Source organism: Diaporthe citri (assembly GCF_014595645.1).
Source record: "Diaporthe citri strain NFHF-8-4 chromosome Unknown scaffold_2, whole genome shotgun sequence".
In the NCBI taxonomy this organism is placed as follows: domain Eukaryota; kingdom Fungi; phylum Ascomycota; class Sordariomycetes; order Diaporthales; family Diaporthaceae; genus Diaporthe; species Diaporthe citri.
This window is the reverse complement of record NW_025064847.1, coordinates 6,807,371-6,833,954: the sequence shown is the minus strand read 5'-3', so window position 1 is coordinate 6,833,954 and position 26,584 is coordinate 6,807,371. Positions and strand designations below refer to the sequence as shown.

The 26,584-nt window shown below is 51.7% G+C and overlaps 10 protein-coding genes across 10 annotated transcripts; 6 read left to right on the top strand and 4 right to left on the bottom strand.

The window, feature by feature from the left end:
* Positions 1 to 425: 425 nt before the first annotated feature.
* On the top strand, positions 426 to 1,868 carry INS49_007405 (uncharacterized protein; the record flags this gene model as incomplete). Its single annotated transcript, XM_043168170.1, has 1 exon — positions 426 to 1,868. One exon carries the CDS (start codon positions 426 to 428, stop codon positions 1,866 to 1,868), a length of 1,443 nt encoding a protein of 480 aa, XP_043029314.1.
* A 1,856-nt stretch (positions 1,869 to 3,724) lies between these two features.
* Positions 3,725 to 4,212, top strand: INS49_007404 (uncharacterized protein; the record flags this gene model as incomplete). Its single annotated transcript, XM_043168169.1, has 3 exons — positions 3,725 to 3,871; positions 3,936 to 4,009; positions 4,071 to 4,212. The coding sequence occupies 3 exons, from the start codon at positions 3,725 to 3,727 to the stop codon at positions 4,210 to 4,212; spliced, it is 363 nt and encodes a 120-aa protein (XP_043029313.1).
* A 2,707-nt stretch (positions 4,213 to 6,919) lies between these two features.
* On the top strand, positions 6,920 to 10,365 carry INS49_007403 (uncharacterized protein; the record flags this gene model as incomplete). Its single annotated transcript, XM_043168168.1, has 6 exons — positions 6,920 to 6,922; positions 6,981 to 7,057; positions 7,118 to 7,448; positions 7,516 to 7,678; positions 7,731 to 8,087; positions 8,174 to 10,365. 6 exons carry the CDS (start codon positions 6,920 to 6,922, stop codon positions 10,363 to 10,365), a joined length of 3,123 nt encoding a protein of 1,040 aa, XP_043029312.1.
* A 469-nt stretch (positions 10,366 to 10,834) lies between these two features.
* INS49_007402 (uncharacterized protein) lies at positions 10,835 to 12,464 on the bottom strand (the record flags this gene model as incomplete). The annotated part of the gene is made up of 6 exons (XM_043168167.1): positions 10,835 to 11,402; positions 11,481 to 11,576; positions 11,640 to 12,046; positions 12,114 to 12,184; positions 12,242 to 12,298; positions 12,395 to 12,464. The coding sequence occupies 6 exons, from the start codon at positions 12,462 to 12,464 to the stop codon at positions 10,835 to 10,837; spliced, it is 1,269 nt and encodes a 422-aa protein (XP_043029311.1).
* Positions 12,465 to 14,036: 1,572 nt separating this feature from the next.
* Positions 14,037 to 16,123, top strand: INS49_007401 (uncharacterized protein; the record flags this gene model as incomplete). Its single annotated transcript, XM_043168166.1, has 2 exons — positions 14,037 to 14,190; positions 14,244 to 16,123. The coding sequence occupies 2 exons, from the start codon at positions 14,037 to 14,039 to the stop codon at positions 16,121 to 16,123; spliced, it is 2,034 nt and encodes a 677-aa protein (XP_043029310.1).
* A 178-nt stretch (positions 16,124 to 16,301) lies between these two features.
* On the bottom strand, positions 16,302 to 17,549 carry INS49_007400 (uncharacterized protein; the record flags this gene model as incomplete). Its single annotated transcript, XM_043168165.1, has 4 exons — positions 16,302 to 17,105; positions 17,155 to 17,209; positions 17,284 to 17,342; positions 17,406 to 17,549. 4 exons carry the CDS (start codon positions 17,547 to 17,549, stop codon positions 16,302 to 16,304), a joined length of 1,062 nt encoding a protein of 353 aa, XP_043029309.1.
* Positions 17,550 to 19,123: 1,574 nt separating this feature from the next.
* INS49_007399 (uncharacterized protein) lies at positions 19,124 to 19,931 on the bottom strand (the record flags this gene model as incomplete). Its single annotated transcript, XM_043168164.1, has 3 exons — positions 19,124 to 19,281; positions 19,339 to 19,494; positions 19,562 to 19,931. 3 exons carry the CDS (start codon positions 19,929 to 19,931, stop codon positions 19,124 to 19,126), a joined length of 684 nt encoding a protein of 227 aa, XP_043029308.1.
* Positions 19,932 to 20,998: 1,067 nt separating this feature from the next.
* On the top strand, positions 20,999 to 22,244 carry INS49_007398 (uncharacterized protein; the record flags this gene model as incomplete). The annotated part of the gene is made up of 2 exons (XM_043168163.1): positions 20,999 to 21,790; positions 21,870 to 22,244. 2 exons carry the CDS (start codon positions 20,999 to 21,001, stop codon positions 22,242 to 22,244), a joined length of 1,167 nt encoding a protein of 388 aa, XP_043029307.1.
* A 29-nt stretch (positions 22,245 to 22,273) lies between these two features.
* INS49_007397 (uncharacterized protein) lies at positions 22,274 to 23,693 on the top strand (the record flags this gene model as incomplete). Its single annotated transcript, XM_043168162.1, has 6 exons — positions 22,274 to 22,574; positions 22,766 to 22,771; positions 22,829 to 22,878; positions 22,958 to 23,022; positions 23,084 to 23,135; positions 23,235 to 23,693. 6 exons carry the CDS (start codon positions 22,274 to 22,276, stop codon positions 23,691 to 23,693), a joined length of 933 nt encoding a protein of 310 aa, XP_043029306.1.
* A 137-nt stretch (positions 23,694 to 23,830) lies between these two features.
* INS49_007396 (uncharacterized protein) lies at positions 23,831 to 25,482 on the bottom strand (the record flags this gene model as incomplete). The annotated part of the gene is made up of 4 exons (XM_043168161.1): positions 23,831 to 24,565; positions 24,618 to 25,039; positions 25,142 to 25,293; positions 25,349 to 25,482. The coding sequence occupies 4 exons, from the start codon at positions 25,480 to 25,482 to the stop codon at positions 23,831 to 23,833; spliced, it is 1,443 nt and encodes a 480-aa protein (XP_043029305.1).
* Between the last annotated feature and the right edge of the window lie 1,102 nt (positions 25,483 to 26,584).

Here is a 26,584-nt window from a genome sequence, read left to right as displayed (position 1 = left end):
GGAAATTTATGCGTGGTACGGCATCAAGCTGTGCGACAGATGGCAACTTCGTGCCGACTCCCAGGAGTGACGGAGCCCGATGCTCCGTGCTGCTGATTCCAACCTCGGAAGAGCAGGGGACACTTGGATAAATCGAGAGGGGCAGGTTGCAGCGGAAGAATCGCAAAGAAGGGACAACAAAAAGAGAGATAGACTGTCCACCTGCAGTGTTCCATGTGTCTCTCTGTCTGTCTGCACAGTCGATGGTGATGCTTATCATGCGATAGGTCGGCCGGTCTTGTCGTCATTTCCGAATCGAGCATAAGTTGTGGAAGACAGACTCGGGGGCGGCTCCAACCACAACACAGAAACCGCGAGGTGGCGTTGATGTGGCTCATACAGTAGAGGGACGGCGTTTTCCTGTCGCCGTCGCACTCGTCCCAGCCATGTTCACGTCGCTCCCACGACAGGGCAAAGTCCTCGCGCTGGTCTGCGCCATCAGCCTCGTCACCATCTGGACGTTCCGCCTCCCACGCCTCTGCATCTTCGACCAATGCCCCCATTCGCCCGCCGCTGTCATCCCGTGCTCCAGCACTCTTGGCCGTCACCACCAAGACAACGGCACCGACCTTGACCTATCGGCCCCGGATGCGCCCTTCGTCGCCTGGCCCCTGGCCCGCGTCTGCAGCGAGAACAAGGGGTGGACGCCGGGCCTGGTCTTTGTCTGCGACAACAACTCGGGCGGCATCGGCAACATCCGCAACTTCATACTGACCTGCTTGCGCTATGCCATCGACGCGGGCGCCACGGGGCTCGCGCTGCCGACAATCCAGTCCCGCAGCGCGGCCAAGCTTGCCGACCTGTTCGTCGGGGACCAGGTCCCGTTTGACTACTTCTTTGACGAGGCGCACTTCCGCCGCGGCCTCGCCGAGGCCTGCCCGCAGATCACCGTCTACGGCGACGACCTCGCCGGCGTGCCCGGGCTCGACGCCGAGGAGCTGCGCGCGGGGCGCGTCAGGCCCGAGAAGATCACGCCGAACCACTTTGGGCTGAGGGGCGGCTGTGACGTGCGCGACCTGAACCGCCACACCGCACTATTTGGGGAGCGGTTCCACGCTTTCCTGAGAGAGAGGGATGAGATTCAGCAGCGGCAGCAGCAGCACCGTCTGGGCCCCACCGGTGTCCTGAAGCCCAGGCTTGTGAGGATGAACTGGGGCGTGCAGTGGAACTGGCCCGTCCTCCAGGACGGCCCAGAATTCGCGGCGTCCTTCGGGGGCCTGCTTCGGTTCCGGGACGACATCCTCTCCCTGGGCGAGAGGACGGCGGACGCGATGCAGAAGCTGGCGTCTAATACCCCCGGCGGCGGGGACGGGCGCGGCTTCGTGGGCATCCACCTGCGCACCGAGAGCGACGCGCTGGGCACGTGGCCCTCGTTCGGGAACCAGACGGCGGCGTACCTCGCCAGGGTGGCCGGCCTCGACCCGGCGCCGCCCAGGCACGCGTACCTCGCGACGGGGAACGCCACCGAGGCGGCGAGGCTCGCGGCGCTGGCGGAGGCGCAGCAGGGGCTGCGCGTCGTCACCAAGCACGAGCTGCTGCGCACCTCCGGCGGCGGCGGGGAGCTCCTGCGGCAGCTCGAAGCACTCAGCTGGGACCAGCAGGCGCTCGTCGACTTTGTGGTGCTGCTGCGATGCAGTTTCTTCCTCGGCGTCAGCCCCAGCTCCTTTAGCATGAACGTCGCGCTCAAGAGGCACCTGAGGGGGGATGGGCTGCTCACGCGGCCTTGGAGGATCGGTGATGCGGAGGGAGATGGGAGGAGCTGGCTTGTGGGTAGATACGATAGTTATTGGGAGGACTGGTTGTTCATGTATGACTCCCTTTGGCCTTGATTATTTCGAGCTTCACGTTTACAAAATTGCGGTTTGACCTCAATCTGTCCATGGACCCATCAATTTTGAGCACATAAAATTCGCAGGACATATTCCATGAACATGATACGATTATAGTGTAAATACTTTGCATGTGCCGTGGCTATATCGACCAGTCATGCGGCTCAAGCTGGTCGGAGGACTCCCTCATAACAAATTTCTAACAGCCTCGTATATAAAGCGAAATATTTGCAGATATGCTTATCTAGGTTTTTGCAGATCAGAAGTATTCCCGAACAACTTCTACTCCGGACAAGGGATTTCGCCACGGCGTGTTAGTCGAGGAGAGGTACAAGAATATGGAGAAAGTCACGTACAATGAGCGTGCAATGTCCAGAGGAAGAACTCAGATTCCAATCATCTATTCATAAATATGAATCACAAGTAATGTTCTGGAATTGTGAAGTAATCACCGCTAGCTAACAATTGGATTAACGACAATCCATGGATGCTCCTGGAATTTCCCGTTCACACCTTTTTTTTTACAAGATATGCAAACCTCCGCTCACATTACAACATCACCATTTATCCAACTCGCCCCCTCCTCGCCACAGCATGGCAACCGCCCAGGCCACCTCGGCCGCTTGTGTCAGCCGCGGAGCCACGGGCGTCGTATCTGCGAACTCCAACAGCCCCTTCTTAAACTCCTCCGGAGCGCTGTTGATCGCAGGGCCATCCGGGACCCGGCGATGTTGACGAGGATGTCGATGCGCCCGAAATTGTCCACGGCCGCACTGATGAGTGCTGCCAGGCGGGCCCGTCGACCGTCGACATGTCGGCCTCGACCGCGATGGCCTCTGTGGGTAGTGAGTCGCGCACCGCCTCGGCGTTTGCCAGTTGTGATGGGTTGGGGTAGTTCAGCACCAGAACTGCACCACGGGAAGAGAGCTCCCTTGCTATGGCTACGCCGATGCCTTGGCTTGATCCACTGACGACGGCTACGCGGCCTGCGAGGCTGGGAGGTGCTGATGGTGACGAGGAATTAGATATACGTTGGCACCAGAGCACATGTGAGCTGAGTTTCCAATGCCGTTCTGAGGTGCGTCGCCCATGCGGAAGCCATCCGCTTGCCGTGTTTTATACAGGCCACTTATTGGAGGTGGAGGGGGAGGTAAATACAAGCCGGACTTAGGGAAATACTGTCCCACTCTCCGTAAGTGACGTTCTTGCGTGGATATGTTTGGAATCGCAGGACTCCAAACCTTCTGAATGTCTTGCAAAAAGACTCTTGATGGAAGTTAGTCGTGTGCAATGCCATGGGCCGTACCCAGGGAGGCTAGGATCGGGTACATTTGTGGTAGTGTGGATTAGATATATACACTACCTGCTATGTATGTGTAGACAGGCCCCGCTTAACGGTGTGCCACCTGCTATGTAGTTTCAAGTAGTATGCGAAAGAATAACATTACCGACGAGATTACAAATCCCTTCCTCTTACCGATACCAACCACGGATTTCTGGCTACATGTAACTCACACTCGGCTCCCCACCGGATCTGAGCGGGGAGCTGGTGGGGACCGCGGCAGCTACTTACACGTTGGCGTAGCATACCTTGATGCGCAAGTCTGCATCTCCATCCAGGGCTTGTAACAATGTATACAGCGGTATGGGCGAGATCCGGGGATGCGACATGTGGGACCGGGCCTCTCCAAAGTGTGCGGTCATTTTGCTCAACTACAGGATGAATTGCGTATAGAAGAGGCGATACTCTGCATCATAGGGGGCTTGGGTTCTGCTTGGGACGTCAGTATACTTGACCTAGTTGTACCTTTCACCTCATAAACTTACACTCACATTTGAATTAAAAAAAAGAAGAAATGTCCACGTCGTCAAATCTCTGGCAGTCATCGGGAGGCGGATGGCTGCGCCGAGCCGCCGGCTTGCTAGCTGTAACCGTCCTCCTCGTTTTGCGTCGCCTTGTGCAAGATTACCAGCACGAGAAGAAATACCGATTTCCACCCATCGTTCCTGGCCTCCGTGGGACGGGCACGAAAGGAATTGGACGCGGTGTGTGGGACAAATGCCGAGAGGCTCCCTGATTTCGCGGACTCGGACAGCCTGCCGTTGATCAAGGCTGCGGTCAAGGAGTCGCTGCGTTGGAAGTATGTCATATTCCAGCGTTCATTCCATATTGTCCATCGTGCATCCTAACACACCTGATAGACCTAGCATTGCCGAGACCGGCATCCCTCACGCGACGGCTGAGGACGACGAATTCGAGGGCTACCATATTCCCGCTGGCACTGTGGTGACCTATAATAACTGGGGCATTGCCAATGACCCCACAGAATACGACCAGCCCTAGCGGTTCTGGCCCGAGAGGTTCTTGGATCAAGACCTGGACAAATTCTTGATAGGCCACTTGGGCTTTGGCGCAGGTACGCTCATCCCATTCCCTAAGCCTTTCGGCCGAGACATGTTTGCGCACTCGGTTCTGATAATGTTTGTCTCAAGGTCGGCGGGCTTGTGTCGCCTACAACGTTGCAGCCAAGACTTTGCTCATTGCCGTGTCACGTCTGGTGTACTGCTTTGACTGCCTACAGATCGACAATGAACCTATAGACACAAGTGCTCCGTTGCTAGGAAAGACGGGAGTCGCACCCTTCAGAGCAAGGATACAGATCAGAAGCAAGGCACATCAAGACTTGATCCAGAGGGCGTACTCTTCCGTAATGAACAGTGGCTACAAGAACTGATGTTTGTCCGTCTGTGCAAGGAAGCTTTTAATCCATATTCTGCTATATTTACCCTGCGCATGGCAATTCGTATGATCAAGGCCTGAAGTTTATCTCATGTTGCAGCTCAAGTTGGCAGAGAATCTACTGTGCCTTGTCCTCCACTTGCACCAATTGCTCTTACCTCAATTTGCGTCGTAGTATCCGCCATAATGCCAAGAAAACCCTTCCAAAAGCCCACCCCTTTGCCCTCGTTCGTTAACAGTTGCTAGGCCGAGCAGGACGTGGAGGTCTTGTTGCCCCGTTCTTCCGCTCTTCTTCGCTGGGCTCCTCAGGCTCAGCTGGCTCTTCGCACTCTCGTGGCTGTACGTCACGCGGCTGGAACGATGTCGCATCCTGAATTGCCCTCGCTTCGACTTGTTCATATGTTCGCAAAGGAGGGAGAAAAAAAACAAGAAGAAGAAGAAACAATGCGAGCAGCATTGACAGGACCCGAAAGAGACAAGGGTCACTTTTTGACCATGTATGTGTAGGTATCTGGTAGTCTCTGGGCCGCAAGAATGTGCTGTGTTCCAGGTTTCTGCATTCGTCTGAAATGCTTATCTTTTGCGGAGAATTCCTAGCATATAGGTGGGCTGCGAAGCAAGGAAGAAGGCAGTAGATCCGGAACTCGATATTCAGTTGTGAGCGATTCAAAAGACCACAGAGATGGACCAATTAATAAGAGCAATATACCTGCCCTTGCAACCTGTTGAGTTGTGGTGTTCACAATAGCCTCATCTCTACGAATAAATAAAGATGGTTCTCGTGACCCGTCAGCTACTTGCCGCCTGGTCCGACCTGAAATCATTACGGTTACCCTGGCCGGTGCATGGAATTGGAGCTATCTGCCAGGTATGACTGCTAGTTCTTTGGTGCGCGCTCATCATTGCCATCGTCTTGGATAAGTCGATCAAATGCTGTTTTGACACGGAGGTGAGGCCAGCGGGTCAATTAGACAGCTCGTATGTATTGCAGAGGTCGTTCAATGTCACTCTCTCGGATCGACAATCTCTGCCCCGTCGAGGTGCATATGCGGCTTATTAGTACCTACATGTATGAACAAGGCGCCTTGTCAATGGATGGTTCAATCGGGTGTAGTTGGATACGATGACTCCCACCCTCGGGGAAGAGTTGGCGCATGAAGATACGTACCAATACGATAATTATACGTTAAAGACCACCACGAAACATACGAGATTGTCCTTTAATCTGGGCAGATGCATGATTAAATGTCAGCCAATCTCAAGTCGAAAGCCCAGGAACACTGTATAGAGCATTGGGATTTTGAGTTCTCTCTGTGCATTTACTTCGTACGATATTGCGTCTGCTTGTCGAACGAGAAGGAGCGCCAACCGAGAATGCTTTGTCGCCGCTGTCGTATCTGAGAGACAGGCCTGAAGTCGGAATTATAATCAGTAGTGACCTATAAAGGATCCACGCAGTACTCCGTACCACACAATTTCTCACGGTGCAACCCATGGTCACAATCTAGTGTGTCTCTCGAACGCTACGTACATAGTAGTCTGAACCCCGTGGGGAAAGCTGGTCATGGCGGGGAAACAGGGCCCCGAATGGGGCCCTAGCCCGGCAATCTTGACTCAACTTCGGCTCGTGGCAATAGTGTTGTCCCGCGTCCGGAATATCCGGGGCCCATTATCAAATTTGTGGCCTCGGGATGATGGTCTGGGCCGCCTAGGCGGAGTTTTGCATGCCAAGTGACCGCATTAGCATCGGCACTTGCTCCCAATCCACGGAGAGCTTCCGGAAAAGCCAATGAGACGCAGGGGTTCATCCCTCCCAGCGCACGCTCTCGGGCGGGAAGCATGTTTGGTGCCCCAGGCCCCAGATCCCAGATCGAATGCTACCATATGAAGACGGCCCTTCGGTGTAATGTTGTGCAATCCCAGGACACCCATACTGGTGTCACCGTGGGCGTTCAGGCACCTCAGCTGTGTGGAGCCATAACAAGTTCTTGGTCCCCTTTCGGATCCTACTGCAACGAGGACGCCTCGCCTCCTCAATGTGACCTCCTCAGTGCTCCTCACTCGCTCACTGTGTGACGACAGCTCGCCGCTGTCGTGCCTGGGCTAATTACCACTTTCCCCACAATGCGGCATCCCGAGCGGACGCCAGCCTATGCCAGAAGGAGTGCCCAATTTGCATGTGCATGGCAATGTAGTTGTACTCTTATAAGGTGATGGGGTCGCTTTCGATCTTTCACCCATTTTCTTCAACAGGCTCCCTAGTCTGGTGTCCCTTCTCGATCTGCTCGACCAGTGCTTTAGAATCGACACAATGGTGCGATGTCGTCTGCTGGAGGGTCTCCTGGCTCTCGCCATCTCGACGGCCGTGACAGTGCCCTACGTCGCCGCTCAAGAAGGCGACTTCAGCAACCCTGGCAACTTATATCGCCCAAGATTTCGCTACTGGCAAGTTCTCCTTTCCATACCTACTCTGGTCTACGGGCGCTCAATTACTGACCAAGTAATACAGGCTCCCTGATGCGTCTGTGTCAGCGGACATCGTAGCCAAGGACATATCCTCCCTGGCTGACATCGGCGCTGGCGGCATAGAGTATCTCCCGTTCTACTTCTACGGGCTCGTGTATGCACAGCTTATCCCTGTGCCAGACGGCCCGATTGAGCCGCCCACAGACTGGTCCATCTACGGCTTTGGAGACACGGCTTTCAATGAGCTGTTCAAAGAGACGCTGCAGGCGATCAAGGACCAGGGCAATGGATTCAACATAGATTTCGCCCTGGGCCCAAACCAAGGTGCTGGTGTCCCCAGTGAACCTGGGACGGAGGGCCTGTCGTACGAAATAGTAAGTTTTGGCTCCCATGCGACTAGCAAATAAATAGAAAAATGAGTAGGCGTCTCACATCTTTTAGGCACCAGGCAACGCAACCGTGGTGGCAGGGGAGACGTTTTCCGGCCCAGTACCACCACCATACCTCCCAGCAGTTCTTCAAGGCGGTCTCGGATTCCAGGGACAACTCGAGCAATTCGGCCCGGCGAACCTGACCGCCGTCTTCGCACTCAAAGTCACTGGCCGTACGCGTATGCCCAACAATCACACAAGGCTCAAACCACTGACTGTATATAGCAACAAGTCGTTCAGTCTTCACGTACGGGGTTGGCGACACCGCGGTCCCAGTCTTTATTCTAGATGAAGACTCATACATCGACCTGACACCAAATGTGTCAACGGACGGACAGCTGGAATGGACCCCTCCAGCTGACGGCGGCAACTCCACGTGGAAAGTTTTCAGCTACTGGCAACGATACACAAACCAACGGGCGTGCCGCGGAGGTCTCAACGCTACGACTGTGATTGGTAACGGCTCGTGGACAGTCGACCATTTCAGCACCGCCGGAGCCGTCAAAGTTACCGATTTCTGGGATCAGCAGATCTTGAGTGACGTGGAGACAGCGCAGTTGGTAGCAGATGTCGCCAAGTATTGTATGATGGCCTTTTATTTTCACATCTCTTTATTTCTTCAACGCCCAAGATCCCAATGTATTGTGAAGCTAACTCGGCGTACACAGCCTGGGAAGACAGCATGGAAATCCTCGCGGCTTTGTATTGGACGCCAGACTTCCTTTCGCGGTTCGAGCAAGAGATCGGCTATAGCCTCGTCAAATACCTCCCATTGCTTTACAATCCCAAAAATACCTGGAACGGCGGCATCCTCGCTTACCCGGAGCTCTACCAGTACGGCGAATACACCGCAGACAACACTAGCGTGCATGATCTGGACTATCGAACTGTCTTGACGTCTGGTTATCAAGACTACATCAATCATTTTGAGGAGTGGTCTCATGCGCGCGGAGTCGAGTATTCCAATCAGCCAGCCTACAACCTTCCATTGGAAATGCTGCGGAACATTCCGTCAGTCGATGCCCCGGAGGGCGAATCGCTGGGCTTCGAGGACAGTGTAACTTCCTACCGCCAACTCTCGGGCCCCGCCCATATTTCAGGGCGCAATGTTGTATCGAGCGAGATGGGCGCCGTCTCTGGACCAGCGTTCAACCTCACCATCCCGCAGTTCCTGTACCACGGCAAGGTAGGCTTTGCTGGCGGCATCACGCAGCAAGTTCTCCACGGTGCGCCCTACTCCGGAAACTATCCCAACACCACCTGGCCAGGGTACACGACTTTCTACTATCTCTACAGTGAGATGTGGACGCCAAACCTGCCCACTTATGGATCCGGCCATTTGAAGGATACGCTGGACTATTTCGGCAGAAACCAATGGGTGCTCCAACGGGGTGTACCCAAGGTCGACCTCGCCGTCTACTACTACGCAGCTCCTTGGGCTCCAGGTGGTGAAGATGCCCTTGGCGGTGCGGATGGACTGGGCGCGCTGGGATACACACACGATTACCTCAGCCCACAGAACCTGCTTCTCCCGCAAGCCACGGTCCAAGACGGAGTCTTGGCTGCGGATGGCCCTTCGTACAAAGCACTCGTTTTCTCTGGCCAGGAGATCATCACATTGGAGGCAGCTCAGGCAGTCCTTGGCTTCGCTCAGGCAGGACTTCCTATTATTGTCGTTGGCGATGCTTTGGCTCTGCCCAGTCAGACGTACCCATCTACTGACGTGGACGAACTTGCCAACATTACATCTCAAATAGCGCAGAGTTCAGCTACACATTTCGTCGCCTCTATCGGAGAGATATCCGGGGCTCTGTCTGAACTGTCCATCACGCCTCAGGCGGGTCTGAACTGCACATCTAACCCCGTCTATCCGCTCGTCCGAAGTGACACGGACAGTGGCATTGAGTACGTCTTCCTGTACAATGACCAGTACGTCTCGGCCGACTGCAGCGTTTCTTTCACCTCTTCCGGAAGCAACGCTACCCCGTTCGTATACAACGCATTTTCCGGAAGTCAAGAAGAACTGGTTGAGTACACGGCCGACGGATCAGTGTACACTCTTCCAGTTAATCTGGCAGCAAATGAGACCACCATACTCGTCTTCAAGTCGGGCTCGGGTGCCAACAGCACCAGCAAGCCTTTCGTCACGTCGTCGAGTCAGAACGTCGCATCCGTCAAGCGCAGCAATTCGAGTGATACCTCTGTTCTAGCAACAATCAGCAGCTCCGGCTCGGCCAGCCTCACCTTCGACTCCGGCAAGACCGCCACATTCGACGTCTCCCTCCCCGCGACCCTCGACCTGCCCACCTGGGACATCGAAATCGAAGACTGGCACGCCCCAGAGGACCGCTTCGACGTCGAAGCCGGCACGGCCATCACACTACACAACCTCACCGACCAAGCCCTCGTGCCCTGGACGCAGCTCGGTGCCGGGTTCGAGAGCGTGAGCGGCGTGGGACGCTACACCACCCGCTTCACAGTGCCCTCTCTACCAAGCAGCAACTCCTCCTCGGCCGCCCCCTCTTCCCGCATCGGAGCCCTGCTCTCCCTGGGCCCCGTTGTCAACACCATCCGCGCGAGCATCGACGGCGTGAAGCTCGCCCCGATCGACCCGGCGCGGCCGGTCGTGGACATCTCGGACTACGTGGCCGAGGGCCAGGAGTATGAGCTCGTGGTCGAGGTGACCACGACGCTGTTCAACCGGATCAAGAGCGAGGCGGACCAAGTCCAGGTCTGGGGCCAGGTTGCGTCGGCCCAGCAGTCCAAGTATGCCGATCAAGGGCCTTGTGAGTACGGGCTCTTGGGCCCGGTCACTTTGGAGTGGGTTGTTGTTGCTGAGGTTGATGCTAGCGCCTTGTAATGATGGATTTGACCGCGGGCTGTACATAATCTCGCTGGATGTCACGAAACTGATCTCTAATACCAGTATTTTCCACTATGCGCGCCTACCCCAATAACAGAGAGTACTGTGATAATATTATTTTCAGCGCACCAAGCTTCAGATGGGATAGACTTTTAAGGAGGCCTTCATTATGTATACCCAAGTCAGCACAATGGTCCAACAGAGGCAGGTTTGATGTGAACCTGGTATCACAGGAGAATTCGGCCCCTTACCATAAAGCTACCTTGAATCGTAAGTCGCAGTTGCGGCTCTTCCTCTCACGGACCTCTCTCTTACCAATCCTGTGGCGATTACTCGATTCCAATCCTGGCTTCTCGAAGTACCCGTTGTTTCATCCTTGGCTGACTTCCTGACCGGGACTGGTGTCCGATGTTGCTTGCATGAGTCGCCCGTCCCGGCACCTATAATCTGGTGCGATTGTAGTGTGTCAGATTGCACGGCCCACTGTAGATTGCTCAGTCGAGGAGATCTCGTGTGATGGACGGCTCATGTGGGCAGATGGGTAGGCCTGATCGTGGCTATATGCCTGCGAACAGAACTCGGCCGGACCGGCAAAATAAGCCCGAGGTGCGGAATTTGCGTTTAGAGCGGCGTGCGACTCGGAGGAAATGGAGTATTTGGCATGATAGCCTTCGAGGTATGTGCGCTTCAACTGCTCATGATATGTATCCTCGACAGAAGCTAGAGTCCTGTAAGTCGACAGTTCGGTCATGACAGTAATGCCCTGTGGTGGGGGTGAGCGATGAGATTTATGGATAAAGGTGTGAAGGCCTGTCAGCCGCCTGCGTTGGAACTGTGGAAGCGTTGGATCCTCGTCTGAGAGTCCGGAAAAAGGATCTTTGGGCTGGTTGGAGTTCGTGCCCGCGCTGTGTCTGCCTCGAGTCCTAAGATATCGCACAAGAGAACTCCAGGGACTGAATGTGGCAGAGCCTCTGAAAAGCACGAACACTATCGGCATGCAGCTGCATATGATGCCCACATTGAGCTCAGCTGAGCTGGAATTTTACGAAACCGCGTCAGCTGTTTGGCTCCAGGGAGCACCTCTGCTGCCAATTAGTAGGAAGTCTACTCACGCCAAAGAGCAAAGTAGCACCGAGTCCCATGTGTAGTCATTCGTATCTCTTGACCCCCAACGATAGTATGCGGCAACAGCAGAGCAGATGCATGCCCTATATCCCATACCATTAGCTTAAATATGGCAAAAGTCAAAACGGGCACCAAATTTTACTCACAGCAAGCCAGTCAAGAAAATGCCTAGGACACCGAGTTTACGCTTCTTCTGGAGGCGAAGAGCAAGTACAGAGCTAATGGGTATTGCGAGAACGTAAAGGTCCGTAACAGCACCGACCAGACCTTGTGCGGCAGAGACGTCGATGCTTCGCCGCCCGCAGCGGTTGTTGCGTGCTCGTTCCTCCCATTCCGTCGGGTCGAGACCGGGGAGCTCTTGGTCCACTGGGACGCATTGAACCAAGAGGTAGATGATACTGACGACGTAAAAAAGCACAATGATTACTATACCCGCCCACGCCATGATCCTGGCCGTCCTATTGGGTTGGAACACCCGGAGGTAAAACGCAAGGAGCGTGCATTTGGTAAACATTGAGCTGACGGCATACATGCACACCGCGACAAAAGAGTTCTGCCCTAGCATCAGTGAACAACGCATAGACTAATCGAAAGTTGGAAAACTGCATAAGTTCACTTACCACTACATATTTGTGGGTAATGGCTGTTAATGGGACGTTCCACTGATGAGGCCCAAGGGGATCGCCAAGAACTATCCAGTACGGTCAGGGTGTGTTGAAAATTGGAGGGAGTCGAGGAGCGAACGTACTAGATAGTAAAAATGCGCTGGCGGTGGTGACACTAGCAGCCGACAAAAGGCAGAGATCTATGAGAGGGTGTTAGAAAATAAGTACATGTGTACCTAGGTAGGATCGAGGCTGCTCGTCGGACTCTTTGAATGCCGCTTTTTCGCATTACTTACAGTCGTCTATGCCGAATAGGCGTGTCACAAATACTCTAGTGTATGCTCGTAGCACCACAAACATGAGCATGATTGACAGTGTAACGCAGATGACAATCCGCCCTGCCGGAGCCCGTGTGGTTGGATCGTCGAAGTTTGGTAGCACACCTGCCGGAGGTGTCAAAGCGGGCAACAGGCTTGGATCGTATGACGACAAATTTAAAGTGGATGGGTCCATTTGTGCTTAAAAAAGGAACTGGAAAGTACATAGATGTTCCAATGTCAGAAGAAGAGCGAAAACGGATTCGAGAAGCTCAAGCGCGGGCGCGTCCTCGCAAGCTCTGGCTTGGAGTTTCTGAGTTCTGCTCTCTCTGCAGCTTGATGGCGGTTTCAAACTAAGAAGCGGTATTGTGTGAGTTCAAGTGTCAAAGTTCCAAACGAACGGGCAGAGCGTGGTATCCTTTGAGCAAGTCTGTGCGTGATGGATCGCCAGGGTTTGTGGCCCCAAAGTCTCACCGTCTTGGCCTCCCCTACGACAACCACACAGCCTTCTTCTGCAGGCGCTAGTCTCGGGGACGACCCAATAGCTCTCACCTGCTGCAATATTACACGAGATCAGGCGCGCATGCGCGTCGGCAAACTGCCCGTGGCAGTGCGAGTGGGCCCGACGCACCGCGGCAAATCTGCTGAATCCAGGCAGGCGTGGAGTTTCGCCGTTTCAGCTGGCTTTAGACAACGGCTGACGTCCGATTGAGACTTGAGGACCACTGCAAAGACGACTGTTGCGTGCATAATGACAACGTGTGAGCTGACGGGCCTCAGGTCATGGCGGCTCACATCAGCACAAAGCGAAAGGTCAGCATAGCTAACGTGCCACCAATCATTTTATACAATTGAGCACTGGCTGTGCATACTTTCCAAATGAAGAGCCACATTCCACATGGGATTGGACAATGATTGTGTCCAATGGGAACAAGAGCGTCCAACAACTGCCCACGTGCTCACGGAGGGATTGCGCTCACTGCCGAAACTTTCAGCTGAATGGCATCGCTGATAATGCAAGTTGGGAATTATATTCGAGCATCATCAACAGCATATAGAATCAATGCTAACAACCGGCTGCATCTTGTCGGCAACGCTTCCTTGTGCGGCAAGCACTGTTTTGACAAACCATCGTGTTCATACACTTCAACGAACCTTATTCCATCAGGGGAATTGAGAAGTTTCACGCCGGCAAAAACAAAAGAAAGGGTGGTACTCTGTTAACCAGGAACGGCCAGAAGATCAAAACATCACAGCAATCGAGAATATACACGCCTTTTTCCATCTTGTTCCGACCGTTCCGCGATCGCTAATCATACCTGGCTTTCGCTGCCTGCTTTGAAAAGACCAGAGGAGACGGTAACGCCTGTAGACATGCTGAAGTACGAATGCAATTGAGGAACAGTGAATGACGACTTGACCTGATTAGTGTTGGTTGAAGTTGGCGTCATCACTAGTAGATCCCATTTCATGATTATGTCAACCTTCTTTTTGCCTTTGCGAGCCGCGTATGTCGGCCGACCCCGTTCACACAGACACTCTGCATAAACCACGCGGGCAACAACAGAGAATTCGCTGCTCATATGAATGAGCCCGAAACGCTCCGCAGTACTTTCTGGCCATGTGTGGCATCAGTGTTGTCGTCGCCCTTCACGGCACATCTCTTGATGATGGCACACGAAGCACTGCGGCACAGCTCAATGAGAGCTTGAACAGGATCTCTCATCGAGGGCCGGACTCCAGAGGTGTATGGGTCAATGATGACCAAAGCGTTGGTACTTAACCCGCCATGGGCATCAAATCTGAAGAAAGACTGACGAAGTGATAGCGATGGGGCACTGCCGTCTAGCCATCAACGATCTTACCACAGATGGACACCAGCCGCTTCACAGCATCAACGGCCACATCCATGCGGTTGTCAATGGCGAAATTTATGATTACGACCGCCTTAGGGTAGAGCTGAGTCACCAATTTGGCTATGAGTTCAGGGCCAGATGCGATTCCGAACTGGTCATTGCACTCTACGAAACCTATGGAATGTCTTTCCTCTCGAAGCTTCGCGGTGAGTTCGCGCTTTGTCTGTACGACTCGACTAAACAGTACTTCGTTGCTGCTCGGGACCGATATGGCATCAAGCCTCTGTTCTGGACTGTGATAGGCAGCAGACTCCTGATATCTGCAGAGGCGAAAGGCTTCCTCCCGCTGGGGTGGAAACCTGAGTGGGATGTCAAGAGCATTCAGGAGTCCGGGTGGAATCATGATCAACGGACGCTCTTCAAGAATGTCAACAAAGTTCGGCCAGGGCATTACCTGGCTTTGCACTTACCATTTGGATATCCCGAGCCCCGGCAATATTGGGACATCAACTACAGAGACAAACGCGAAGTGGATATGCGTGAGGAACACGAGATGATTTTGGGTGTCAGAGACAGGCTTCTCGAGTCCATTCGACTTCGCCTGCGAGCTGACGTTCCAGTTGGGATCTACTTATCAGGTGGGATCGACTCTTCGGCGATTGCCGGCGTGGTCAACCACCTAGTCAACAAGCAGGGCGTGAAACTCGGCATCCAAGGCGCCACCGAGAGGATATCCTGCTTCAGTATATCTTTCGACAAAGAAAGCGGGTTTGACGAGTCGGATATTGCAGGTCGGATTGCAGAGTGGCTCGGCGTCAAGCACGTCAAAAAACACATGGATGAACAGGGGCTGGCCGAGAGATTCGAGGATGCAACCTATCACTGCGAGCATCATAATCACGATCTGAACTTCGTTGGGAAATACGCACTGTCTGAAGTTCCACATGAGAATGACTGCAAAGTCATTCTCACAGGTGAAGGCGCAGACGAACAATTCGCAGGCTATCCTTTGTACATTCCTGACTTCCTCCGGGAGCCTGACCTCGCCTGGCCAGGGCAGGAGTCACCTCCTGAAAACGTACGCGAACAGCTCTGTACTGACTTCGAAACACAAATCACGGGCTCCTATTCATTGATAGGGGCAGATGTGTCGAACCGCGGCCCTTCTCTTGCCCGCCGCCAGTTAAACAACACAACTACTCCCGCATCGATGGCGGCCTTCCAACTTCCGCCCAAGTTTTTCACACACTGGACTCGTTGCTATGCCTCTTCCACTCCCCTCGACACCATTGCAAACAACGTTGATGGTCGTGTACTCGACCTCATTCAGAACAGCTGGCACCCACTTCATTCAGCATTATACGTCTGGACCAAAGGTCACTTAGCAAACAACTTTCTGTCCTGTCTGGGTGACCGGACGGAAATGGCACACAGTATCGAGGCAAGACCTCCTTTCCTCGACCACGAACTGGCCGAGTACGTGAACAACCTCCCGCCTAGTGTCAAGCTTCGCTGGAACCCCAGCTCCCATGCTATCACGGAGAAATGGGTTCTGCGCGAGGCCGTTAAACCCTTTGTCACAGACGAGATTTACAAAAGAAGCAAGCATCCCTACACAGCTCCCGCAACTTGGCCGGCCGGCGGACCAATACACCAATTACTTGAACGCTTGGTGACCAAAGCAAATGTTGATCAGCTAGGATTTCTAGACTGGGAACATGTAAAAGATCTTGTTGGCGTGGCTTTCTTGGAGAAAGACGTAGCGTCTTTTCGACAAGCGTTGATCATTGCAGAGTGGGTTGTCATCTCACAGAGATTCGGCGTGGAGAAGGCGGCCTGCGATCAGATTTGATAACAAAGCATTGTTTCGGTGGATCAAACGGAGTCCCAAATCACATATGGGGCCCTTTACCATCTTCCTGTTGCAAACTTCGGCGTGTGTTGTGATATCATAAATAAATTTCCGCCAAAGGCACTTCGGTTTCCTCAGATAATTGACAGGGTTGTGCGTCGGAACCCCGAAAACGATCTCATCTGCCTGTACCAGCTGTCTCTATTACCATGGTGCTGTCCGCCTCACCGTTGAAGTACCTCGAGCTCTCTTCATCACTTATCCTAGAAAAGCCATGCACTGACTTTCCCTGAAAACGTCCCGAGTCCATGAACTTGGAAGCAGGCTGTCCGCTCTGCAGCTCGATGTCACCTCTCGACTTAGATGCCATGCGCCTGGATCTCGTATCCAGAGGCTCAGCACCGATTCCTTGACCAGGGCCCAGCCTGTGCTGCCTCCAGAAAGTGTGAAATGTCTTCAATGATGGCATATTGGCAGCGATGATAGCGACTTGCAACTCGGCATTCAGCATAACCAGAAACTTCCCGAGTGTGAATGTAAAGTCTGGTGCTGTCGCGGCTTCGACGAGGACAATGCCCCGGAGTCCGCAGACTACCACTGCCGATCCGCCGGTTGTCACGACAGCAAGAACAGTCAAGCGGCGTTTTGATGACATCTGCAGAGACAGAACGATCGGCAGAGGTAGAACGAGTATGAAAATATCCGTTGCCAGTGTGAGAGCGAATGGCACAAACAAAATAACGCTGAGATCGATTCTCGCAGCGTTTGGGTAGTTTTGAGGTTCGTACACAGCTGCCAAGGGTACGGCTTGCAGCCCGATCAGGATTGCGATCACAATGGTGGTGACGATGTGGAATCCCAGAATGGCCCACAGCCAACGCCGGAAGCCGGTACGATCCGTCAGGCGATAGTAGAAGAGCAGGAAACACATCTTGATGCTAAATTGCAACCATGCGTACCAAAACTGGTTGACGAGGTTCCACTGCAATGGTCAGGGAGGTGCCCGATCGTCGCCCAGCAGTCAGACCTACCTTGAGCAGAACGGGCAACCATTCAGGGTGACTTTCCGTAACCTCAGCCATGTGTCTGTGTCACAATAGGAGTTAGACTTGAAAAAAACAACCAAGTTATCCGGCCCCGTTTCCCGGCTCTCGACTTACAAGCCTGCTCCGTGGCGAAACAAATAATAAGAGATTACTTGTTGGGCAGTATTAAAGAACTGCACACGTATTAGAACCAAGTTCTGTTGGCAGCATCCCAATTTCGTATCACTGGAACTCACCAGCATTGCGGTCATCACCCAATCATCCCACCAGAAAGACCTCATTGTCAGGCCGCGGACGTATATACGCATCAGTATTGTGGTCGTGCTGATGGTGAATAGGATGCTAGTGAGGACGTACGAGAAAATTCGTAGATCCTCCATCGTGGAACTGATCTGAAGACGTCCAACCAGCGTCGTTAACGATAGTACGCGACCGGCGTAACGCGTTGGATCTTCAATGTGAGATGTGGCTACGAGCGTTAGATATGGAGATCCAAAATGTAGGCAGTGATGCACTAGCGGAAACTTTAATTTACCTGGCCAGGGTTCACACCGAGTTTGTGCCCGGGTCAGATTTCCGGGCGCTCGAGATTGGAGCACATATCCAGGTCCTCAATGCAGCCACCGAGTCACTGGCCTGAGCACAAGGATGGGCTCAAGGTTGTTACGCGGCCAGTACGCAGTACGAGGGCGGCACTTGATGCCTGTCACAGACCTGGCCCTACGTGAAGTGGGCATCAAACTTTCCGTCCATTTTAGCACCGGAATCTTTCCTGGTGGCGTTGCCAACTAAATCTGGGGTCAGGGACTGCAAATATCAGACGATGTAAATCTTTTGGCCGTGGAAGGTCCCTGCGCAGGTCAATCGTGGTCTTCTCTGGGTGTCCTCCTTGTTCAAATCTAGATTTGGTGCGTCTTGCGATCTGCAGGGAATCTAGGGCTGGAGTTGGTATGTTGGGCTCTAATTTATCCCCCCATGGAACTATGCCCGTCACCGAATGTATATGAACGGTCATCCATGCTAGAGATGGAGGACCAGGGGAAATGGCGAGGGTGGCGGCCCGAATCTCGGATTCTCAGCCGTTCATCACGGACAGCCGTTGTATTGTGTCTCTCCTGCCAGAGGTTTCAGGCCATAACCATCTGATGTCTCGAAAGGTTTATTCCTCGCCTATCTCCGAGAGTTGGCACCTAATAATAGGTATTTGACCTGACTGACTTTTGAGATTCACTGTCTTTGGCAGGCGGCGTTGTCGTACTCAGGTCCGCTCTCAAACTAGCGCTCATTCTGTATAGTGCACAACGCAAGAAGTCTTGGCTTGATCAAATTGTACCGCTATATTAAAAGCTGAACATGTCCCTAAAGACTGAGCCCAACAGCCCAACACTTGTCAACGTCTTTGGCGCTTTTGATAACTTCTGTCAATCCGAGCAGCACCTCGGTACGACTGCCGGCACCTTACGCTTTAGCAGTGGTAGCCAAGGCCAGTGAGAAGAACTGCCGAGTTCCTCTGGCCTGGTGTGTTGGGACCACTGATTGGACAATGCTCAAAGATTAGAAACAACGCGCCGCACATTCGAGGAGTTAGACACGCATCCGAGCAGGGCTATTCCTGAATACCGTGGCAACCTCGGAAGCGTCAGAGATATATCATCACGAAATCTCTCCTGGGCTTCTCATTGGAAGTTGTCTTGAGGGAAGAAGATCGTCTCATTTCAAAGGCACGCGAAAAGTGACACTGCAACATGGCCTCTCCATTGTAGGGAACCGATGGCAGTTTGTTTGGATGACCTGAATCTGCCATCCTTGCTGTCTACACGCTGGTGAATCTGCGCAGGCGGAGCAGCAATCAAAAACTCCGAGGAGATATCACGATGAGGCTCATTTGCCACCAAAACCCCCTCCTCCTCTCGGCCTTGTCACATATGCAAAGCGTATGTTATTGTCGACCAGATCAAAGGTTGAATGTGTGGGCACCGATATTTATAGTTGTAACGGTGAAAACCTTGTTGTCGGACGTCTTGAGACCGGTGGAAGTTGCCTCATTCAGGGCCAACGTCTTAGCAAAAGTGGTGTCCGCCGCATTCAACGTGATTGTGGTATCGGAGTACTCTGCAGGTGCGGGTCAGCTTACGAGACATACTCGAGTCCAGTCAATACAAGACTTACTATGCGCTGCGACGGCGCTGTCGCATGCGTGTGCTTGACACTCGACAGCCGTTCCCCAACCCTGCGCCTGGCCGGAAGAGGTTGACAAGGTTGAGACTTGCTTCCCATTGATAGACACTGTCTGGTCGTACTTGCCGGAACCATCATTGTACGCGTCTAAGAACAGCCAGCATTTAGCGAGGGAACGAGGACTCTAATAGGGTCGGGGCAGGGCTCTTCATACAGCTCATTGTGATCTGGTCACCAGCATTTGCCGGAACTTGCTTTCCTCCAAGCTGAGTCCCATCCTGCAACGTGCTTGCCCACACGCACCACTGACCCGCGACAGCTCCGCAGTTAGCCTTAGGATCAGAGAAGGAGACCGCGAGCGCCTGGATGAGATCATTGCCACTAGTTCCCATGCCTGGCCAAAGGGCGAGACGGTCGGTCGCGGGAGTTGGGACTTTGGGCAAGACCAGCGTCGTCTTGGCTGAGCGAATCCACGAGGCCGTGGGCCCGAGAGAAAAGTAAGGCCCGAAGCCAATTGTGCCATCGTCGGCAGCCCTTACGCAGCCAAAGGCGGCGAGGAAAGCAAGTGCTGCAGTGGACTTCATGATGAACAAGGCTGAGGGCTGACCTAATTGTGCCTGCACGCCTACAGAAAATAGTGGCAGTGAATTAACGCGAGTGGCTCTGAGGGGATAGTTTCGAAACGTCGATGTCGCAAATGCCTCCTTTGGTTCTCTAGGTCGTCCTTATACATTTATAATGTAAGACAGCGGCACATTCATTCACTAATATGGTCGGTTCCATCGCGAGAGCGCTCCATCAGTTCAACTGGCGGCCCTTGAATTGGTGGAATGGTACTTGGCACGTTCCGTTGACCCGGGTATTCATCTAATTTCTCCGCCTACTTGGAGACTATGACCATGAGAAAATATTTCCACCGTAGTATTACCAATCCCAATTAGGAACACCCCTTTAATTCGTATTGATGGAACTGCCCTATTCTGCTATTGAGCAACGTGGTATTGCGACTTTGTGGTTCGGTACTGCGACACCCTGAATCATGCGCTTGTTCGGTTTTGGGTTCTAAGACCGCGGAACACTTTCAAGCCTCAATTTACGTCTTTTTCCGCGGCTTACGGCTGCGAATGTAACCATCCCGTCCGGGTCGCACCCAGGGCTCATGTGCTTGATCGAAGGAGCAATGGATAGCGTGGGCAAGTCTGGTAGAGCTCTAGGGGCGTTCTCAGGGGCAGTGGGTTGCGGAATCTCGGTTTCGACAACAGATAAAGCTGTCCAGGTATGCTTGGAGAGCATTGCAAACTTACGATTGAATAGAACCTGATCAGCATCTAATCTCTCTAGAAATCAAACGGCCAGTCTCGCAACTGCGGCCATCATGCCAGACGCTGGAGTTGTGGATGAACGGCACGCGGTGCTGCAGCTACGGCACAGCAAAGCAGTTCTCAAGTATGCACGAAATATTAACATGATCTTGTCAACTATATTCATCAGTCTATCCGAGCCCAAGTTAAGTGCTGGGCGTCGGGAATACACTTATTTACTCAGTTGCTTTGTTCATTGTTCGTCTTCGGTCCAATTCAGCCCCGGACTGCATTGGCGCGTCTGCAAACGGCAGGTGTGGGTGCGCCTTGAAGCCCTTTGTCCATAATGGATGAAGAAATGTGATTTGGAGCCTGAGAAAACTTCTGCAACGCAACTAGACGTTAGGAACATAACGAATAACACCTACCAGGAAATAGACATGGCGACGGGAGCGCGCAACAGGCGCCGCGCGGCTCCGCCCAGAGACAGTCGCGTCGAAGAGCTAGAGGGAACAAAGCAGTTATACACCGACTACTTCGGGGAGGTTCGAAGAGGACAAGCCCATGACTATGACGCTAATCGGAGGGCGAACATAATCTACAATATTGTGCATCCGAAGCACGGAAGATGGCGCGGGATGGAGGATCCCTACAGACCAGGCGCAAGAGCGCCCTCGATTTACAGGTCCAGAGCCATCTTTCCAGCAGCAATACCGCAGACGCCGGGGCGCTTAGGACCTAAAGCCAAGCAAAGACTGCAAGATGCGTACAGCGCAACGTTCAGACTGAACCAGAACTTTACTCCAGCCCATGTGACCTTCCGAAAGATATTAGGTTACGGCGGCTTCGGCGTTGCCGCGCTCTTCGGCCTGCACGATAGCACAGGGAGAGAGACCACAGTTGTCGTAAAGGCAGATCTACGGCCGAGTACTCGGAATTTCATCAAGATCGAGAAAAAGCACATGATATCCATGTCCGGGGCGAGACACGTGGTCCAGCGCACACTTCTGATCGCATTCCCCTGGCCCAAGGACATTCCCGTGCGCTACGACCAATTTCGAGCTGCTGAAAGGTTCGCCATCAAACTTGGCATCTTTTTCCTCAAGGTGGTCTCTCTCTTCTTGCTCACTACAATTCAATTGGTGCTACTGTTGGTCGATAAAATATTGGATTGTATATATGGTGAATATGAGGAGGTATGGGATGACGAACCTGACGCAGCGGACAATCAAGATCCCCAACCGGCTGCTGATCAACCAGTTGCCGCTGAACCAGCTGCCGGTCAACCAGGCCCCTCTAGATCAGGTTCTTCTAGATCAGGTTCTTCTAGATCAGGTTCTTCTAGATCAGGTTCTTCTAGATCACAGCCTGGTCGACCTCAGCAAGCACAAGCTCAACAAGCTAGAGTCCAGCCACCCAGAGTTGAACCAGATGCTGCTCAGCCTCCTGATGCTCAGCCGGCTGCTGCTCGGCCGGCTGTCGATGAACCAGATCCTGCCGAGCCGGATCAACAACAATGGCTCGTTCCCAGCCTGCAATCTTGGACTATGGAGAGACTGTGGCCTGACTGGCCAAAAGCGCCTCCAAGGGCACTAGGAATCGATGGAGCCATCCGCCAGAATAGAATGGAGCTCGACGCACGGGAAGACATCATCTCCATGGAATTTCTCAAGTTCGGCGACCTAGGCAAGTGGATTGGGAAAATGACAGGTCAGAACAACATGGACCCAGATTCTATGTTCTCCGAAAGGGTGGCCTGGATAGTATTTGAGTGCCTCTGGCGGGGCTGCGTTGCTCTGGCATTCCCTACAGGATTTCATCAGGGGAAGGATCCAATGACCACGCAGATCCCTCAGATTAATGAGTCGCCTGAGAGGTCTTCTGTAGGCGGAGGCGATCCATTAGTTCACTTCGACTTAGATCCTCGTAAGCAGCTTCCCGATACAGTTTTAACCTTCTCAAGAACAGACATCTCTATACTTAAGCCTATACCTCAAAAGTGTTATAAGACGACAGGTTTTGAGGCAGGCTATAGGTATACTGGTCTGGTCCTCCCTGCTTTCTTTTGAATGTAATTCCTTCCTTGGTGCTTTGATGGCTAACTCCTCATGCCGCAGAAAATAGTATGATTCCGTTCCAGATGTCCTTTGTTTGGGGTTCTGACATGTCCGTTCTTATAGTCTTTGTTGGAGACTTCGCTGCAGACCATGGTCTGTGGCCAGTGACCAAGGTATGTAGTATTCTTCCTATTACCCCCCCACCCCTGATGAGTCAATAAATAGTGGATGCGAAGTCTAAGAACGTCACAGATAGGTGATTTGGGCTTGAGTCTTCAGCCTCTATCTCAAGTATTTGAGGACGATATTGACGAAGAGTAAGTCCAAGGACTTTTGAACACTCGAAAGTGCTCCGCTAATATAGACGGCCGTGGGTAGATCGAAGCGCTGGATACAGAGGAGTAGGGGAAAGCGCGACTCTTTTCTGCCAGTGAGTCGTCAATCTCTTTGTTTTCCAGGAGCCCAAGGCTTCACCTGGAGCTTTTATTCCAAGCTCGCGGTAAATTGACGAGGCTGCGAAAATCTACAGGAGCAAATGACCGAGGAGTGGGATTATATTCCGAACCTGGATGCTCTCAAAAGTCATGAAGTCGCTGGAAACTTCCACGCGCACTCAAACATCTACCACATCGGCCTGACCATGTTCCAGCTCATAACCTTGAACCTCCCGGATGAGCCCCCTTTGGCACGCCCTTACAATTTTAGAATCGATCGCCAGACCTTGAGCGGATGGACGTACGGCCATAATCTCCTGTCCGAGAACAACCCCGAGCTGGTCGAGCACTTCTCCGCAGAACTGAGGAACACGGTTGCCTGGTGCATGGAACACAACCCAACGGAAAGACCTAGCCTGAGCCGGCTGGGTCAAATCGTTGAAAGGAACGCCACACGGGTCTACCCGGATCAGCCAGATAATGCCACGAGAACGTTGGTGGGCAACCTCTTGGGGACCCCACTGCCTCCTCCCACGATATTCAAGGTCCGGTAGGCGTGTAGGACTTTTCAGGTCAGGGATATCGTGGAGGAGGATAAAGATGAAACTCAACAGGCCTAGGGCTATGAAAGAGCCGTGATTTTTCGAACAGTGCATCAAAGTACCTGGAAAGGTGCCCAAGTAATTGCACACTAAAGTCTTGCCAATTTGGTAGCAGCTTTCTCCCTCCTCTGCCGTGCCTCCGAGTTTGCTTTCTCCCACATTTCAATCCTGCGCTGATGCCCCTCAATAAAAATCCGAACCCAGTCTGGGTCGAATCGTGGCAGTCTCCGGCCGGGTATGCCTTGGCCCGGCTCCCCGGCGAGAGCACGCACGGTCTCAAAATACTCCTCGAAAGTCGGCCACAGCGCAGTGAAAGCAACGCCGTCACCCTTTTTCTGTATCCGTTCAGCCTCCCATGCCTTTTGCTCTCCGATTGGGGGTAGCTTTGCACGTCCGGCCAGGACTCTTGCGGCGGGCACTGACTGCCACTCATAGACCTTGAAGGTCAGACCAGCTGCAACCGCACCGATGAAGACCAATGTTGGGTCTGACTGGTGAAAAATGTGTAGATATAAGTCCGGAACGCGGTTGTTGCGAATGGGAATGCCGGGGAGGAACGGTAATGACCATGAGTACCCAGTTGCCAGGATAATGTTGTCAACATTCTCGACAAGTGTCCCATCCTCGAAGAATACTGACCTGGTGCGTGGGTCTATCCTCGAAATGGAAGGCACCTTGGTGATTCCAGGATGATCGAAAGCAGCGTCGCCGAAATACAGGTTTGGATTGTGGCCCTTGACGGCTGCGAAGACAGGCGATTGCGCGATTCCGAGGACGTCCACCGCGGCGTCGCCTGATACAGAAGCACCGACTACAATTACTCTCTGTTATTGTCAGCGTCAGCGAGTGAAAGATGGGGCTTTTTGAACCTTTTACCTTGCCTCTGTACTTCTCTCGTCCTCTATAGGCTTTGCTGTTGTCTACAGATCCGGGGCGGAGCTCCGCGAATTCCTTCAGACCACGGATTAAGGGCAGGTATGGTACAGAGAAGTGCCCATTTGCTACAACAACAGCGTCGAATCGCTCCTCCCACCAGTAGTCGAGTTTCTCCCCACCCTTTCGGAGCACAAGCCTCCATTCCTCCCCCTCTTTCTCGACAAGCTCTACCGTAGTGTTGTACTCTACGAAGTCTTGGTAGCCATTTCTATTGACTAGATCCTCAACATACTGCCGGATCACCTGATGTGAGCGGAAAGGTGTATCGTTCCCGTGGAGGGATATAGAGTAGTCAGACCGCCTCGCAGGAATCGGCTCCTGAGAAAACTCCATGACGGCAGCATCAATATTGGTTTCGAGGACTAGTACGTGTTAATCACCCGCTGTAGAGCCTAGAGTGGTGCAATCTGGGAAATTCCAAATACAACAGCGAGGAACCGTCAAAAGAGAAGAACCGTGCTTACGCGGATATACAGGCGTGTCATCGTATCTGGAAACTTTCTGCGGCCTGACTTGCGCTGGTAAGGCCCTCGGTATAGCCAAGGGAGCATCTGCAGTGCGCTTGGCGAGGTTCTCGAAGTCGGAGAGCGGTGGCGGCGGCGTCTGGTCGAACATCCTGGGGTGGGTTAGCAAGGGTTGCTCTGTCTCAAAAATGAGGACGATGAACTCACCAGCAGCCGCCGGGTCGCTCCCTTCTCTCAAAGACTCGAATAATATCGAAGGCCTGCTCCTGGGCTAAGGCATCTATGGAGATGGCCCCGGCTGGGCCAGCACCGATGATGGCTATCCGCTTGGCTTTGGACATTGGTGTCTATGCAGGTTCCTACCTGCCGCAAAAATTTCGAACTTACAGAATTTGCGTATATAGGAGGCCCTCGATGTATTTTTGAGCGGAGCGATCCAATCTGTGAGCGAAGCGATCACAGCGGAGCGTCACCCAGCCAAAAATCATTCAATGATTATTACATGATGAAGCAATTAAGCAAACGATAGTTGATTGTTGTTGTTAAGGAGAGAAATCTCCCCGCTATTAAACGCTTAGAAGGAGCCTATTTATAGGCTAGCGCTAATATATGGGCATATAACCCTTGCATCTTTTAATATACCCCCTATTATAAATATTATTATTTTAATAATAATAAGAAATGTTTCGTTTTAATAATTAAAAATATAATTTAAATATTTCATTATAATTTATATTAAAATTATTATATAAATATTATTTAATATTTATATATTTCGCTTATATTATTTTTAATTAATTATTTAAATACCCTTTTAATAATATAAACTTTATATTTATTTTAATTTTAATTTTATATAAGCTTTTTTAAAAGTAAGGTAAGGTAATGCTTTTATATAAATATTAATAAGATTATTTTTAAATATAATATAATAAACATTATATATTTTTTTAATTTCTTTATAAATAAAATAATAATAAATAATAATATATTTTAATTAAGCATTAACTTTATAATTTTAAATAAGGTTTAATATTAATTAATTATTAATATATAAAATAAATAAATATTTAATATAATTAATATTTAAATTTTTTAATGCTTAAATTATTTAATAAAGATATAATAATATTAATAAATATATTATATATTTTATTTTATAAATAAATTTTATAATAATAAATTAGCGCTTTAATAATTAAGTAATTAAGTTATTATTAAAAAGTTATATATATTTATTAAATGCTTTTAAATTATTTAAATTAATATTATAAAAAGCATTAATATATATATTAAGTATAATAAATTAAAATAATAATATTTATTTTAAAAATTATAGGGTATAATTTAATATATATTAAATATATTAAAGCACCTTTTTTATAATATTTAAATAATAAATTGCAAGTTTTATATTAAACATTAAGAGCATTATATATAAAA